Source organism: Somniosus microcephalus, chromosome 14, assembly GCF_052327205.1.
Source record: "Somniosus microcephalus isolate GS21.2 chromosome 14, FLI_Smic_1.0, whole genome shotgun sequence".
Lineage (NCBI taxonomy): Eukaryota > Metazoa > Chordata > Chondrichthyes > Squaliformes > Somniosidae > Somniosus > Somniosus microcephalus.
Window position 1 is genome coordinate 69,788,387 of NC_141000.1, and position 16,141 is coordinate 69,804,527.

Sequence of the window (16,141 nt, forward strand, 5' to 3'; positions counted from 1 at the left end):
AAACAACCGTTCACCACTACTCCCTGTTTCCTGTCACTTACCCAATTTCATATCCATGCTGCCACTGTCCCTTTTATTCCATGGGCTTCAACTTTGCTGGCAAGCCTATTATGTGGCACTTTATCATATGCCTTTTGCAACTCCATGTACACCACATCAACCGCATTGCCCTCAACAACCCTCTCTGTTACCTCATCAAAAAACTCAATCTAGTTAGTTAAACACAATTTGCCTTTAACAAATCCATGCTGGCTTTCGTTAATTAATCCACACTTGTCCAAGTGATTGTTAACTTTGTCCTGGATTATCATTTCTAAAAGCTCCCCGTTACCAAGGTTAAATTGACTGGTCTGCAGTTGCTGGGTTTATCCTTACACCCTTGTGTGAACAAGGGTGTAACATTTGCAATTCTCCAGTCCTTTGGCACCACCCCGTATCTAAGAAGGATTGGAAGATTATGGCCAGTACCTCCGCGACTTCCTCCTTAACTTCCCTCAGCATTCTAGGATGCATCGCATCCTATCCTGATGACTTATCAACTTTAAGTAGAGACAGCCTTTCTAGTATCACCTCTTTATCAATTTTTATCCCATCCAGTATCTCCACTACCTCCTCTTTCACTGTGACTTTGGCAGCATCTTCTTCCTTGATGAAGACAGATGCAAAGTACATAGAAACACTGAAGATAGGAGCAGGAGTAGGCCATTCGGCCCCTCAAGCATGCTCCGCCATTTAATAAGATTATGGCTGATCATCCAAATTCAGTACCCTGTCCCTGCTTTTTCCCCATATCCCTTGATCCCTTTAGCCTCAAGAAATATATCCAACTCCTTCTTGAATATATTTAATGAACTGGCCTCAACTGCCCTGTGTGGCAGAGAATTCCACAGGTTCACCACTCTCTGGGTGAAGAAATTCCCCCTCATCTGTCCTAAATGGCTTACCCCTTATCCTTAGACTGTGACCCCTGGTTCTGGACTCCCCCGCTATCGGGAACATCCTTCCTGCATCTAGTCTGTCTAGTCCTGTTAGAATTTTATAAGTTTCAATGATCCCCTCTCATTCTTCTAAACTCTAGCGAATATAAGCCTAATCGACCCAATCTCTCCTCATACGTCATTCCTGCCATCCCAGGTATCAGTCTGGTGAATCTTCGCTGCACTCCCTCCATGGCAAGAACATCCTTCCTCAGATAAGGCGACCAAAACTGCACACAATACTCAAGGTGTGGTCTCACCAAGGCCCTGTACAACTGCAGCAAGACATCCTTGTTCCTGTACTCAAATCCTCTCGCTATGAAGGCCAACATACCATTTGCCTTCTTAACCACCTGCTGCACCTGCATGCTTACCTTCAGCGACTGGTGCACAAGGACACCCAGGTCTCGTTGCACTTCCCCTTTTCCCAATCTATAGCCGTTCAGATAATAATCTGTCTTCCTGTTTTTCTCACAGACGTGGAAAGCCTCGCATTTATCCACATTATACTGCATTTGACATGCATCTGCCCAATCACCCAACCTGTCCAAATCGTACTGGAGTTTCTCTGCATCCTCCTCACAGCACACACGCCCACCCAGCTTTGTCTCATCTGCAAACTTGGAGATATTACATCTAGTTCCCTTGTCTAGATCATTTATATATATTGTGAATAGCTGGGGTTCTAGCACCGATCCCTGCGGTATCCCACTAGTCACTGCCTGCCACTCGGAAAAAGACCTGTTTATTCCAACACTTCGCTTCCTGTCTGCCAACCAGTTCTCTATCCAAGACAGTACCTTACCCCCAATCCCATGTGCTTTAACTTTACATGCTAATCTCTTATGCAGGACGTTATCGAAAGCCTTCTGAAAGTCCAAATACATCACATCCACTGGTTCTCCTTTATCTAGTCTACCAGTTACATCCTCAAAAAATTCCAGTAATTAGTCAAGCATGATTTACCTTTTGTAAATCCATGTTGACTTTGTCCGATCCTGTCACTGTTTTCCAAGTGCTTTGCTATTACATCTTTCATAATGGACTCTAGCATTTTCCCCACTACGGATGCCAGGCTTACCGGTCTATAATTCCCCGTTTTTTCTCTACCACCCTTTTTAAATAGTGGTGTTACATTAGCTACCCTCCAATCCATGGAAAGTGTTCCAGAGTCTATAGAATTTTGGAAGATGACCAGAAATGCATCTACTATTTCTCGGGCCACTTCCTTAAGTATCCTAGGTTGTAGATTATCAGGCCCTGGCGATTTATCGGCCTTCAATCCCATCAATTTCCCTAACACCATTTCCCTACAAATACTGATTTCATTCAATTCCTCCCTCTCATTAGACCCTATGTTCCCCGACATCTCTGGGAGGTTATTTGTGTCCTCCTTTGTGAAGACAGAACCAAAGTGTGTATTTAATTGGTCTGCCATTTCTTTGTTTCCCATTATAAATTCCCCTGATTCTGACTGCAAGGGATCTACACTTGACTTGGCCAATCTTTTTCTCTTCACATATCTATAGAAGCTTTTACAGTCAGTTTTTATGTTCCCTGCAAGCTTACTCTCATAATCTATTTTCCCCCTCTTAATTAATCCCTTTGTCCTCCTTTGCTAAATCCTAAACTGCTCCCAATCCTCAGGTTTGCTGCTTTTTCTGGCCAAATTATATGTCCTCGCCTTGGATCTTATGCTATCCCTAATTTCCCTTGTTAGCCACGGTTGAGTCACCTTTTTTGTTTTATTTTTATGCCAAACAGGGATGAATAAATTCTGTAGTTCATCCATGCGATCTTTAAATGTTTGTCATTGCCTAGCCACCGTCAACCCTTTAAGTAACGTTCCCTAATCCATCCTAGCCAACTCGTGCCTCATACCATCGTAGTTTCCTTTATTTAAATTCAGGACCCTAGTCTCTGAGTCAACTACTTCACTCTCCATCTTAATGAAGAATTCTATCATATTATGATCGCTCCTCCCCAAGGGGCCTCGCACAACAAAATTGCTAATTCATTCTCTCTCATTACATAATACCCAGTCTAAGATGGCCTGATATCTAGTTGGTTCCTCAGCATATTGGTCCAGGAAACCATCCCATATACACTCTAGGAATTCCTCCTCCACAGTATTGTTACTAATTTGGTTAGCCCAATCTATATGTAGATTAAAGTCACCATGATAACTGCTGTGCCCTTATTGCATGCGTCTCTAATTTCCCATTTAATGCCATCCCCAACCTCAGCATTACTGTTTGGGGGTCTGTATACAACTCCCATTAATGTTTTCTGCCCCTTGGTATTTCTCAGCTCTGCCCATACAGATACCACATCATCAGAGCTAATATCCTTCCTTACTATTGTGTTAATCTCCTCTTTAACCAGCAATGCTACCCCACCTCCTTTTCCTTTATTCCTGTCCTTCCTGAATATTGAATACCCCTGGATGTTGAATTCCCAGTCTTGGTCACCCTGGAGCCATGTCCCTGTAATCCCAGTTATATCATATCCGTTTACATCTATTTGCGCAGCTAATTCATCCACCTTATTACGAATGCTCCTCGCATTAAGACACAAAGGGGGAGAAATTGAGTATAGCCCCGTTTGGGGCGCCAGCCTCGCCAGGGCGCTAAAAGTAGCGCCCCGGAAACATTCGCGCCCGTGCACCGGAAATTGAGTGGTTGCGCCCCAAAGGGAAGCGCGGCACTACTGGAGGCACCCCGCATCCCTCTTGGGGCGCTGCGACTGAATATCATGGCGCAACATGACGCAGCGCCACACGCTGCGGCACTGCAGGCCTTCCCTTCGGGAAGGGCCTTGTGCAGCGCGATCTGGGGCCCAGTTGGGCCCCCGAGGATCGGGAGTGCAGGCAAAAGAGCCCGGCACCGAAGAGAAGTGCCGGGCTCTTGGAACGCAGCCGGCACTCCGTGGCGGTGGGGGGGGTTGGTCAGGAGGCCGGGGACAGGAGCGCAGGCTGGTGCTGGCAGGCGGCCAACAACAAAAATGGCCGCCCCGCACCTCGCCTTTAATTTGCGCCTCCCCAGCCGCAGGTAGGCCCCCCTGAACCGGTCGGACATAGTGTCCGGCGGTAAATCGGGGGCGCTGCATACACCAATGACGTCATCGGCAGCGGCGCAGCGCTAACGGTTAGCGCCACCACTAACGTTCCGCGGAATTTAGCGGGAGGTGTGGGCAGTGCCGCGCCCGGGCGCCAGTCGCCTCTGAAGGCGCTAACGGGTAGCGCAACCTACTGAATTTCTCCCCCAAAGCCTTCAGGCTTGATTTTTTAACACTCTTAGTCCTTTTAGAATTCTTATTTACTGTGGCCGTTTGATTTACACCCTTGATTTCTCTGCCTTCCACTTTTGCTTTTCTCCTTCCTGTCTTTTGTTTCTATCTTTGCTTGCCTTTCCTCTGCCTCCTTGCACAAGTTCCCAACTCCCTGCCATTTTAGTTTAAACCCTCTCCAACAGCACTAGCAAACACTCCCCCTAGGACATTGGTTCCAGTCCCACCCAGGTGCAAACCGTCCAGTTTGTACTGGTCCCACCTCCCCCAGAACCGGTTCCAATGTCCCAGGAATTTGAATCCCTCCCCCTTGCACCATTCCTCTAGCCACGTATTCATCTGAAATATCCTTCTATTTTTACTCTGACTAGCACGTGGCACTGGTAGCAATCCTGAGATTACTACCTTTGAGGTCCTATTTTTTAATTTACCTCCTAACTCCCTATATTCAGCTTTAGGACCTCATCCCATTTTTTACCTATATCGTTGGTACCTATATGCACCATGACAACTGGCTGTTCACCCTCCCCCTCCAGAATGCCCTGCAGCCGCCCCGAGACATCCTTGACCCTTGCACCAGGGAGGCAACATGCCATCCTGGAATCTCGTTTGCGGCCGCAGAAATGCCTATCTATTCCCCTTACAACAGAATCCCCTATCACTATAGCTCTCCCGCTCTTTTTCCTCCCATCCTGTGCAGCAGGACCACCCATGGTGCCAGGAAGTTGGCTGCTGCTACCTTCCCCTGATAAGCCATCTCCCTCAACAATATCAAAAGTGGTATATCTGTTTGAAAGGGGGATGGCCACAGGGGACCCCTGCACTACTTGCCTGCGCCTACTACTCTGCCTGGTGGTCACCTATTCCTTTCCTGCCTGTGCAGCCTTTACCTGCGGTGTGACCAACTCCCTAAACGTGCTATCCACGATGTCCTCAGCATTGCGAATGCTCCAGTATGTATCCATTCGCAGCTCCAGCGCCGCAATGCGGTCTGTCAGTAGCTGCAGCTGGATACACTTCCCACAGACATGGTTGTCAGGGACACAGGAAGTGTCCCTGATTTCCCATAGTGCAGGAAGAGCATGCCATGGGGCTGAGCTGTCCTGCCATGAATTATCCTTTAATTAATTCAAATTAAATTAAATCAAATCAATACCACTAATTACACTACAATTAAATGATATACTCAAGGGCCCTTGTTTACTACCACTCCGCGCTACACAACAGAGACCCAAGAAACGTTAAACCACAAAATGTAAGTTTGAAAACTCATTTACTACCTCAGCCATGCCCTCTGCCTCCATGCATAGGTCTCCTTTTTGTTCCCTAATCGGCCCCACCCCTCCTCTTACTACCCGTTTACTATTTATGTGCCTATAGAAGACTTTTGAAACCCCTTTTATGTTAGCTGCCAATCTATTCTCATACTCTCTCTTTGCCCCTCTTATTTTCTTATTCACTTCCCCTCTGAACTTTCGATATTCAGCCTGATTCTCACTTGTATTCTCAACCTGACATCTGTCATACGCCCTCTTTTTCTGCTTCATCTTACTCTCTATCTCTTTCGTCATCCAGGGAGCTCCGGATGTAGGTGCCATACCTTTCCCCCTCATAGGAATGTACCTCGACTGTACCCGATCCATCCCCTCTTTAAAGGCAGTCCATTGTTCGATTACAGTTTTGCCTGCCAATCTTTGATTCCAATTTACCCGTGCCAGATCCATTCTCAACCCACTGAAATTTGCCTTCCTCAAATTAAGTAGTTTCACTCTAGATTGCTCCCTGTCCTTTTCCATAGCTAATCTAAACCTTATAATACTATGATCACTGTTCCCTAAATGTTCCCCTACTGACACTTGCCCTACCTCATTCCCCAGAACCAGATCCAGCAATGCCTCCTTCCTCGTTGGGCTGGAAACATACTGATCAAGAAAGTTCTCCTGAACACACTTCAAAAATTCTTCCCCCTCTGCCCTTTACAAATATTACTATCCCAGTCTATATTAGGATAGTTGAAGTCCCCCATTATCACTACTCTATAGTTATTGCACCGCTCTTTAATTTCCCTGCAAATTTGCTCCTCTATATCCTTCACACTAGTTGGTGGCTTATATAATACATCTAGTAGGGTAATGACAGCCCTGTTATTTCTTAATTCTAATCAAATAGATTCTGTCCTTGACCCCTCCAGGATATCCTCTCTCTCCAGCACTGTAACATTCTCTTAAATAAATACTGCCACCCCACCTCCTTTCTTTCCTGAACACCACCTAGCCAAGAATATTTAAAACCCAATCATGCCCTTTTTTGAGCCAGGTCTCCGTTATCGCCACATCACATTCCCATGTGGCTATTTGCGCCTGTAGCTCACCAACCTTATTTACCACGCTTTGTGCATTCACACACATGCACCGTAAACCTATCTTAGACCTTCTTGTATTCTCTCGTAGTCTGACCCCACCTAATACCTTACTATTTCTTACTCTAGTACTATCTATCTCTCCCAATCCTTTGTGCACTTTGTTTCTCCTTTCTAATGCTACATCCTGGTGCCCAACCCCCTGCCAAATCAGTTTAACACTCCCCAACAGCACTAGCAAACCCCCACCCTCCTGCAAGGACATTGGTCCCGGCTCTGTTGAGGTGCAACCCGTTCGCCCAGTCAACCCGTTGTACCACCTCCCCCAGAACCGGTCCCAATGTCCCAGGAATCTAAAGCCCTCCCTCCTGCCACGCATTCATCTGCTCTATCCTCCTATTTCTATACTCACTAGCTCGTGGCACCGGGAGTAATCTGGAGATTACTGTCTTTGAGGTCCTGCTTTTTAATCTCTTTCCTAGCTCCTTAAAATCTGCCTGCAGGACCTCATCCTTCTTTCTACCTATGTCGTTGGTACCGATATGGACTGGACCACAACCTCTGACTGTTCACCCTCCCCCCTCAGAATGTTCTGCAGCCGCTCAGTGACATCCTTGACCCTGGCACCAGGGAGATAACATACCATCCTGGAATCATGTCTGCGGCCACAGAAACGCCTGTCTATTCCCCATACTATCGAATCCCCTACCACTATTGCTTTCCCGATTTTCCTCCTCCCACCCCCGTACAGCTGAGCCACCCGTGGTGCCATGGACTTGGCTCTGGCTGTACTCCCCAGAGGAACCATCACCCTCACCAGTATTCCATACTGATTGGAGAGCAAGATGCACTCGGGACTGCTGCACTACCTGCCTGGTCCTCCTGGTATGTCTAGCGGTCACCCATTTCCTCTCTGCCTGCACACTCTTGTGCTGCAGGGTGACCACCTCCTGAAACGTGCTATCCACCTCAGCCTTATGGATGCACCACAGTGACGCTAGCTGCTGCTCAAGCTCCAAAACCTGGAGCTCGCTCTCCGGGCTCTCGGGCCTCCCTTCATCTTCGGCCATGCCTCTCGCTCTCTCCCCTTCCCCCCTGCTGCGAATTCCCACTCTCTCCAAATTCCCAATGTAGCACTCTGTCTAGAAGCACTCCGTTTAGGATCACTATGTGCAGCCCACTCTCTATGGACTATTTGGCCCAAATGGCTATTTTCCATTTTGTAACTTGTATATATAAAATTTAGAATCCATTCTGGTTGATAAAGACATACAATCCAATAGAATATCTTGCAAGATATTTTATTCCTGGACGACCTCCATTCAGGATATATATGAAACAACACTTTTCTATATTTCTACCTCGTTTAGCGTAGCAGAAGGTGCCTGACCCATACTGTAATATACTGTTACCACTAGATAAGAGAGCACGATAACTAAGTAACCACCAACCAAAAAGGTTCTGATGCTCAGATAGCCAGATACTAATTGTAGACATAATCCTCTATCTCTTGCTGTAGAGAAGACAAACATAATTAGGAAACTGCAAACCAAATGTATATTAGTCTCTGGTCACCTGTATCTTTATGACTTGTAGGTATTGCTTTATCTTGAGTCAGTTTGATATCTCAGTAACAGTTATTACAAAGTTTGCACCGCAGATGTTTACTTTGCTGCGGTGGCGCCTATAGTTGCGACAACAGCTTCAGTAATTCTAAGTTGTGAGTATAATGTAGCACCTCTCACTTTTCTCAATAGGATGTCTTGTGGCCTGTAATATACTTCGCGTTTGGATAGAAATACACTGCATAAGCCAAGGCATTTAACACTAAATTGTTACCACTATTGTTTCCAAATGGAATGGTTTATTGTGACAATAATTATTTGGATTTTAGCTTAAAAATAATTTAAATTTCTTCCATTCCACACAGCTAAAAGAAGTTTCACTAGAGGAAAGAAAGGCTCTGCCAAGGCATCCAGTGGCGGAGTATTGGAGGTGCTCATTAAGGAAGCAAAAAATTTAACTGCAGTAAAAATGGGAGGAGCTTCAGATACCTTTGTAAAAGGGTAAGTTTTAGAAAAAATCAGCATCACCTTGTGTTCCTTGAGGCATCACATGCAAATTGGATAATCTGTGACCAAAAATACATCATTACAATGCAGTAACAAGTAGCTGTAAATAATTAACTGGGATACTAGAGAAAGCATTTCTCCCAACTATTAGAAATTAAAATGTAACCTAAGAGAAACGGCAACAGAGACAGTGGATACTGAATCATTACTAACCTGCATATTACCACTGTGATTATTTGTACAGGACTATGACTCATCACAGGCAGAAAACAAATGGTGGGAAGATTTTGACAAGACTTCAATGCTGAGAAGATTTACTAAAATTCTTATTTAGGGAGCTCTTACCAGCATTATTTTATGAGGGGGATTGACAGAGTAGATGCTGAGAGGTTGTTTCCCCTGGCTGGAGAGTCTAGAACTAGGGGGCATAGTCTCAGGCGAAGGGGTAGGTCATTTAAGACTGAGATGAGGAGAAATTTCTTCACTCAGAGGGTTGTGAATCTTTGGAATTCCCTGCCCCAAAGAGCTGTGGATGCTAAATCGTTGAGTGTATTCAAGGCTGAGATACATAGATTTTTGGACTCCAGGGGAATCAAGAGATTATGGGGATCGGGCAGGAAAGTGGAGTTGAGGTCGAAGATCAGCCATGATCTTATTGAATGGCAGAGCAGGCTCAAGAGGCCGTATGGCCTCTTCCTGCTCCCAATTCTTATGTTCTTATAGGAGAGCGAATAGATTCAGATGTGTAATGAATGTTTAAAGGTTTTCTGTTTCTGAGGTAAAATGTTAACTTCTTGTTGCTTGATTTTTTGTTTTAAATCAGATACTTGCTTCCTGACAACAACAAAACTTCTAAGCACAAAACACCCATCATTAAAAAGAGTGTAAACCCCCAGTGGAACCACACCTTCACCTACAGCGGCTTACACCCTAGTGATCTACAAAATGTCTCCTTAGAGCTAACCGTCTGGGACAAAGAATCACTTTCCAGCAATGTTTTTCTAGGGGGCATCAGACTCAACCATGGCAATGGTAATTACATTAAAAAAAAAAAATCTCTTTTTAACCTCTTTGTCCTCTATTTTTCCACAATAACCAGCTTACAAACTAACAGGGAAAGTAGTCTAAGGAGAAAAGTCAATCTTTGCTCAGACTGTAGCCATGTAGAAATTATAGCTATGGTGCTTGGCCCAATAGCTACAATGCTGTTGTTGTATCGCATTTATATTCATGAGAGCTGCATAAGTAAAACAAAATCAGGCAATATGGTTCTATTTACAACAATAAAACTGCTACAAGTTTAATCTATTGAAGTAAGCTGGTGGTTGGGGAAACCGCCTCCAACCTCCCTTTCCCACACTGGAGTGTAGTTCCGTGGCTATTAGCAGCTCTGCAGTCCTTCAGCCAAATAAGCTAAGAGGTCTCTGGAAAAGAAGATGGTGCAAAATAGTGGTAGTAATAACAAAAGCTTTTTCAGCTATGTTAGGAGTCAGAAGACCGTTAAAGATCGTTTAGGGCAGATTCTCGGCTTGTGGCAGAGCCGTTAAATGAATTTTGAGTCAGTCTATACTCCTGTAGCTGATGCTCCTGTTCCAGCTGTGGAGTGCCCTGTATTAAATATTAAGATAGATAGAAATGATAAACCCTGCCACATCCTGGTAGCACAAAAGCTGCCCACCTTTAAGTGGGCAAGCATGTACAATTTAAACTAAAATGTGGGAAATACAGTCATTGCTTACTTCCTGCCATTTGCTTCAATGTAAAGTCAGTAGAGAGGGGCCTGGCAGCATCAAGCAACATTTTTAGAAAGTGCTTTTTTTTTTCCCCCAGGAGCTGCCTCTTCCTCCTGCTGCAACAGGCCCGAAAGACAGTTAACAGAACGCCTCTGTCCTAACTCACCAGCAGACGCCAGAGAGGCCCCACACTTGTATGCAAATGATCCTTGGGCTAGATATACAGCCAGGGTGTGTGGGCATCTCCAGAGTGGGTGGAAGTCCCACCCACTAACTGGATAATATGAAGCAATGGTTGAAAACAGCAGGAGGTTGAGAACTAAAATGTACAGGGTGAGAAATTCCTGAAAATGAAAAAAGATTTTAAAAGAACGCAATTGTTTAGTAACACACTTTGCGTGCTGTCTTGCAAAAGTGTGAACGTTGAACTACTAATAATAATTCACTCAGTTCATTAACTTGTCTAGACAATGTCCTTGCAGCAAAATCAGTCCAAGAGGCCGCTCCCTAGGCACAGCATTACTGAATTCCATAAAGACAAGTTAGTGCAGACTTCCACTTTTTGTCAAAAAAGTTGAGATTTATGCTAATCTGCCCAATAAGTTGTTTAAATACAGTTAGGGAATCTGAAAAGTGGTCACTTTAACGTGTTTATCATTGTTTATTACACAAATCTGGATTTGGATTGTTGATCTGACAAAAGAACACTGCCTGCCTGTCTAGATGATAATTTGACATGTTTGGTTGGTAAGAATTAAAAAAAATTACTGGTATGGCACCTAAATGTTTATGCTGTCACATACTTGTTGCTCAACAGGTCAGAGCTATGGGAATGAAGTTGATTGGATGGATTCCCAAGGGGAGGAACGGCACATCTGGCTTCAAATGATAGCGAACCCAGGTGTCTCTGTGGAGAGCACAATAATGCTGAGAGCCAGCATGGGAAAGCGGCAACTTTGAATTGACAGACGGAAAGAATACAACCTAAAATACTGTCATTAAACTACTGTATTATTGAAGCTGACAAAGTCGGGATAATTCTGTGACTGAACATATTACCTTATAGTAGTACAGCTGTATTTTCACTCTTTAATTTTTGTAAATACATTTCCTTGAGATTTTTTAAACCGTTTATTTTTTTTGTAAAAAAGTATCTGGTGTCTGCTTAACCGGTACTGCAATTGGGAAGAGAAAACATTTTTCTCTAGTTGTTCAGCTGTGTCTGTCTCTGTAGGTTAATAATCAGGAATTCAGAGAGGTTTGGATACTTTATCGAACAAGGTTCCAGTTCTAGTCGCAAATACCACCAACAATTAAACTGTCCCTGTTTCCTGGTTTAACTGAGTTAGCGATTTCAGTGATATGAACACAAGTGCAGAGATTTTCTCTCTGCAATAGCTCTTCTCTGTTAACTCTAGCAAGATCATAACTGATTATGAAGAACGTGGTGCACAGAGGAAACCTTTCCCAATATCTTGTAACAAAGTATGTTTCTATTTAATGGCAGGTTCCACTCTGGTCAGTGGATTGGTCATTTTAAAATGCCAATTTATTCCCTCTCTTGGCCTTTCTATGCCACACAACAATGTTTCCTGCTCCAGGGATCCCACGTAGTCGGCTTTTCAATGCAAAAACCGCACATGCGAGGGTGGGTAGCTGGACCAATGCAGCTCAAGCCAACACCAAAAGTGAATGCGAAGGCCCTACATGAATCACTGTCTGACTTTGCCTCTCTCCTTATAATTCAACTTGTCACCAGCTACTGTCAGCAGGGCTGTGAACAGAAACTCACTGTGTAAATAATTCTTTTAATAGGACCTAGGGAAGAAGGAAGTGGTGGCAATTAAAACTGTATGCAAATCAAAAAAATTACAGAACTGTATTTCAATAAAACTGAACTTGCATGTACTAAAACGATCATGAAAAAGGACAAACCATAAAGTACTTTCCCCACCTGTAATGGCAGTAATCTAATGTAAGAGTGAAGAATCCAATGTCTGTTAGTCTACGTGAAATGATGTACGTGCTCCATGGTGTGTACTGTAAGCACATTATCAAAAAACATCAGAAGGTATCTGGAAACGCTTTGTTTTGGCCATTGCCCCAGCTAAGATTTTAGGAGGAAACCAAATCATATCAAAGTCAATGAATCCTGAAGTTCTCCTGAACATATCCGTTGCCTTTGCACGCTAAACAAAGAGACTGGATACTCACCATGTAACCACCACACCCAAACCATGCAGTTCTTTTGTGGTAATCTTCAAGGATTCTAACATGCTACAAGTTACAAAATTATAAATTAATGACTTCAGCTATAGTTATAGCAACAATTTTGTAGTTCTGGATTCTAGCACATTACCATTAGTAGATTTCATAGATTCAGCCATTATGGACTAAAATATTCCTCTGTTAAAAATCATACCCCAATGGTTCGTGGTAAAGTATATGGGATATCTCATTTGATCCCTGGTTATTGTTGGGTAAACCGATCTCGGCTGGAGCAGCCATAGGTTGGGCCTATACTCATTGGAGTTTAAAAGCATGAGAGGTGATCTTATTGAAATATATAAGATTCTGAGGGGGCTTGACAGCATAGATACTGAGAGGATATTTCCCCTTGTAGGGGAATCTAGAACTCGGGGGCATAGTTTCAGAATACGAGGTCGTCCATTTAAGACGGAGATGAGGAATTTCTCTCAGAGGGTCGTGAATCTTTGGAAATATCTACCCCAGAGAGCTGTGGAAGCGGAGTCATTGAATATATTCAAGGCTGAGACAGACTTTTGAACTACAGGGGAGTCGAGAGTTATGGCGACAGAAAAATGGAGTTGAGACCAAGATCAGATCAGCCATGATCTTATTGAATGGCGGAGCAGGCTTAAAGGGCCGAATGGCCTACTGCTCCTATTTCTTATGTTCATAGAGGTGCTACAATTGGCTTTAGTGGCCCTGGGTAGCAGAAGGGGAGAGGGTATGCTATGGGCACTCCCAGTTGTAATCGCAATACAGCAAGCCCTACTCCAAGTGTGGGGTTATCATTTTTGGTGCAATCCCCCAGAGCCAAATAGTCTGGTAACACTCACATAGAAGTAATGGCCACAATGGTGATGTACTGGAAGTCAACCTTTGCCCAGAGAACCATATTCCATCGAGAGTCAGCAGCTTCAGGCAAAGAGGGGCAGAGAGAAACATAAAATGTTCAGCTATTGTGGAAGAGGTAATGTGACATACACAATAATGTAGAGTCCTCTAGCACTGGTTTCCTGGATTCAATATGGCTAGTGCAATAGTGAAACATGATAAAGTGCAACATTATCCTTTTGTTTTGAACTGTTAAAATAAAAGTCATTGTGTTATATCTATTACAAAACAATGTTAACTGTGCTATTGTTATAATGATTATGAATTATTGGGGAAAACTATTAACTCCCAAGATTTAAATATTTTTAAACTGGTATTATAGTTTATCTATTCCTGCACCAGATTACCCTCAGCTCTTGTGTCATCAAAACTTTACAATTTAAGCTATATACATTTCTACATCTTTATAAAAATGACATTTGTAAAACAATTCCTTCTAACATAAAAATGTTCGTTTATTCTAATGGTTGTATGAGAGTAATTTTTGCCTTTATTTTACTTTTTTCTCTATAAATATGGAAAGGGGAAAGATTGCAAACATAACCATGCAGCACTAACTCAAAATAGCTAATATTCATCACCTGCAATATGTTGTTTCTAGGTCTCTGCAATGTAATGAAGCATCTCAAACATTGCCGCTATCAAAAACACACTTTTTAAATGGCTTATGAGGACACCGTTTTAGAGAGGCAGTAGTGTACTTGCATATGTACAGTTATTTCATAATACTAGATTTATATTAAATAACCAGAGTTCTCAAAGTAGATACTGGCCAGTTACTATATGCAAGTACACACAAAGGTTTTGTAAAAGCTGAAGATACTAAGGTAATATTGGGCAGTTCTGATTAAAGGTCACACCCAACTCATAAACCTAACTTTGTCATTCAAATGCTGATCAATTTGCTGTTGCTTCCAGCATTTTGTGCTTTTATTTCACATTTTCAGGACTTGCAGTTTTCTTTTTACCATTACATAATTCTGACTAGGGGTGGCTATCTAAAACTAAATAAAATGCTCATAGAAAGCAACTTTTCCCCCTAGAAAATACTTGTAACTGGCAAAATATTTTGGCCTACAAAAAAGTATCTACATTAGTTAGAATATGATCATTAAATGAATAGTCCAGGATAAGACTCTGCAATAGTCTAAGTATTCATGTGAGAATTTTCCCCCTCTACACCATTTTATATCTTATACTAAAAATCTTACCTGTACAATTCCTGTCAACTTCCATTATAAATTCCAATGTCCATATACACAATGGAAACTGCCTATGCAAACTTTTCACACTGTAATTACATCCTGCCTCCAAATGGTGTGCTGAATATATAGTGGAAATAGAAGGAAAGATCAGAATGTATGACTTTAAAATGGAGACTGCATTATGTCTTCACGCACTGATCTAATTATCCCCAATGTCTGGCCCTGCTTCCCCCAAGGCTATGCTTGACTCCTATGTGCAATGCCATGGGACTAGTATATATAAATAATTTAAGCAAATAAAAGTTTCTAAGTTAGAAACATCAATCAATCTTTATGGTGTTACGAAGGCTTTGTGCTGGAAAGATACTAAATACCACACAAGTAAGATTTTTTTAATGTAGTACAGGAACAGAAGGAAGTGATTAAAAATAGATTTGAATATTGTAGTAATGTCTCATTCCTGCCATTTTTCTGCAAAAACCTTTTGTCTTCAAGATAAAAGGTCCCTGTTCCAATTAACAATGTGTACCCGCCTTGCTTATAAATCACAGTAACAATGTTGACATTACTGTATTGGGTAATTGCAAATGGCCACATTATCACAAGCTCCTTGAAACTCAATATAATTGTTGGTCTTAGCACTCCAGCTGTACCCCGACATAAGGGTATTTCATAGCACTCCGGTATGTAACTCAATATAGTGCTATGTCAGAGCACTCCAGGATAAGTGACACTGGAACGGAAAATTCTACTATAAAATAACCATAACCTAGGGGACTTTTAGCTCCCAGAAATTTTTTAATGGATATCCTTTGTGTAAAAAAAAAGAAAAAAAATAGAAAATTATTACACTGTTTTGTGATGTCTTTCATTATAAGGAACAGGCTTCTGAACTGCTCTAACCAGGAAAAATGTGGTAACACGATCTACCAGAGACAGATCAACATACAAGCTATATCCAATTTCCTCTATTGTACGCTACTGTGCTCATTTCCTACATACCGAGTAGAATATTTCCCATTTTAACTTCCAAGTGTGTGCAAAACATTTCACACCAATGCTTTGAAAAATGATTACCTGTGTTATCAAGCAGAATGAAGGTGAAATAAGCAATCATGAGTTACATTAGGATGCTCTGTACACAAAGCTGATAATATTTTTATATGGAATACATTTAAATATTTTAAATAATGTAATTATTTTTAATAAATGGCCAGTACAAAAAGTACAAACATTTTCTAATAGTCTCTCAATAGACAGATCAAATTAGAAATGGATTGGTTTATCAATATGCACAACATAAAAAAATTGAATTGACCAAAGTTATTGGCCTGGAGTTTCCGCTAGGTTGCGCTGGTTTTTTCAA

The 16,141-nt window shown here is 42.5% G+C and overlaps 1 protein-coding gene across 3 annotated transcripts in view; it reads left to right on the forward strand.

Moving 5' to 3' along the window:
- Nucleotides 1-14,028, forward strand: part of sytl5 (synaptotagmin-like 5) — a 139,381-nt gene extending 125,353 nt beyond the window's left edge. For all 3 annotated transcript variants that reach the window (XM_086006622.1, XM_086006624.1, XM_086006623.1), the window contains 3 exons: nt 8,555-8,690; nt 9,520-9,728; nt 11,247-14,028. In XM_086006622.1, coding sequence (XP_085862748.1) covers nt 8,555-8,690; nt 9,520-9,728; nt 11,247-11,389 — 488 coding nt within the window. In that variant the 3' untranslated portion in view covers nt 11,390-14,028. The remainder of the gene's footprint in view (nt 1-8,554; nt 8,691-9,519; nt 9,729-11,246) is intronic.
- Nucleotides 14,029-16,141: the final 2,113 nt, after the last annotated feature.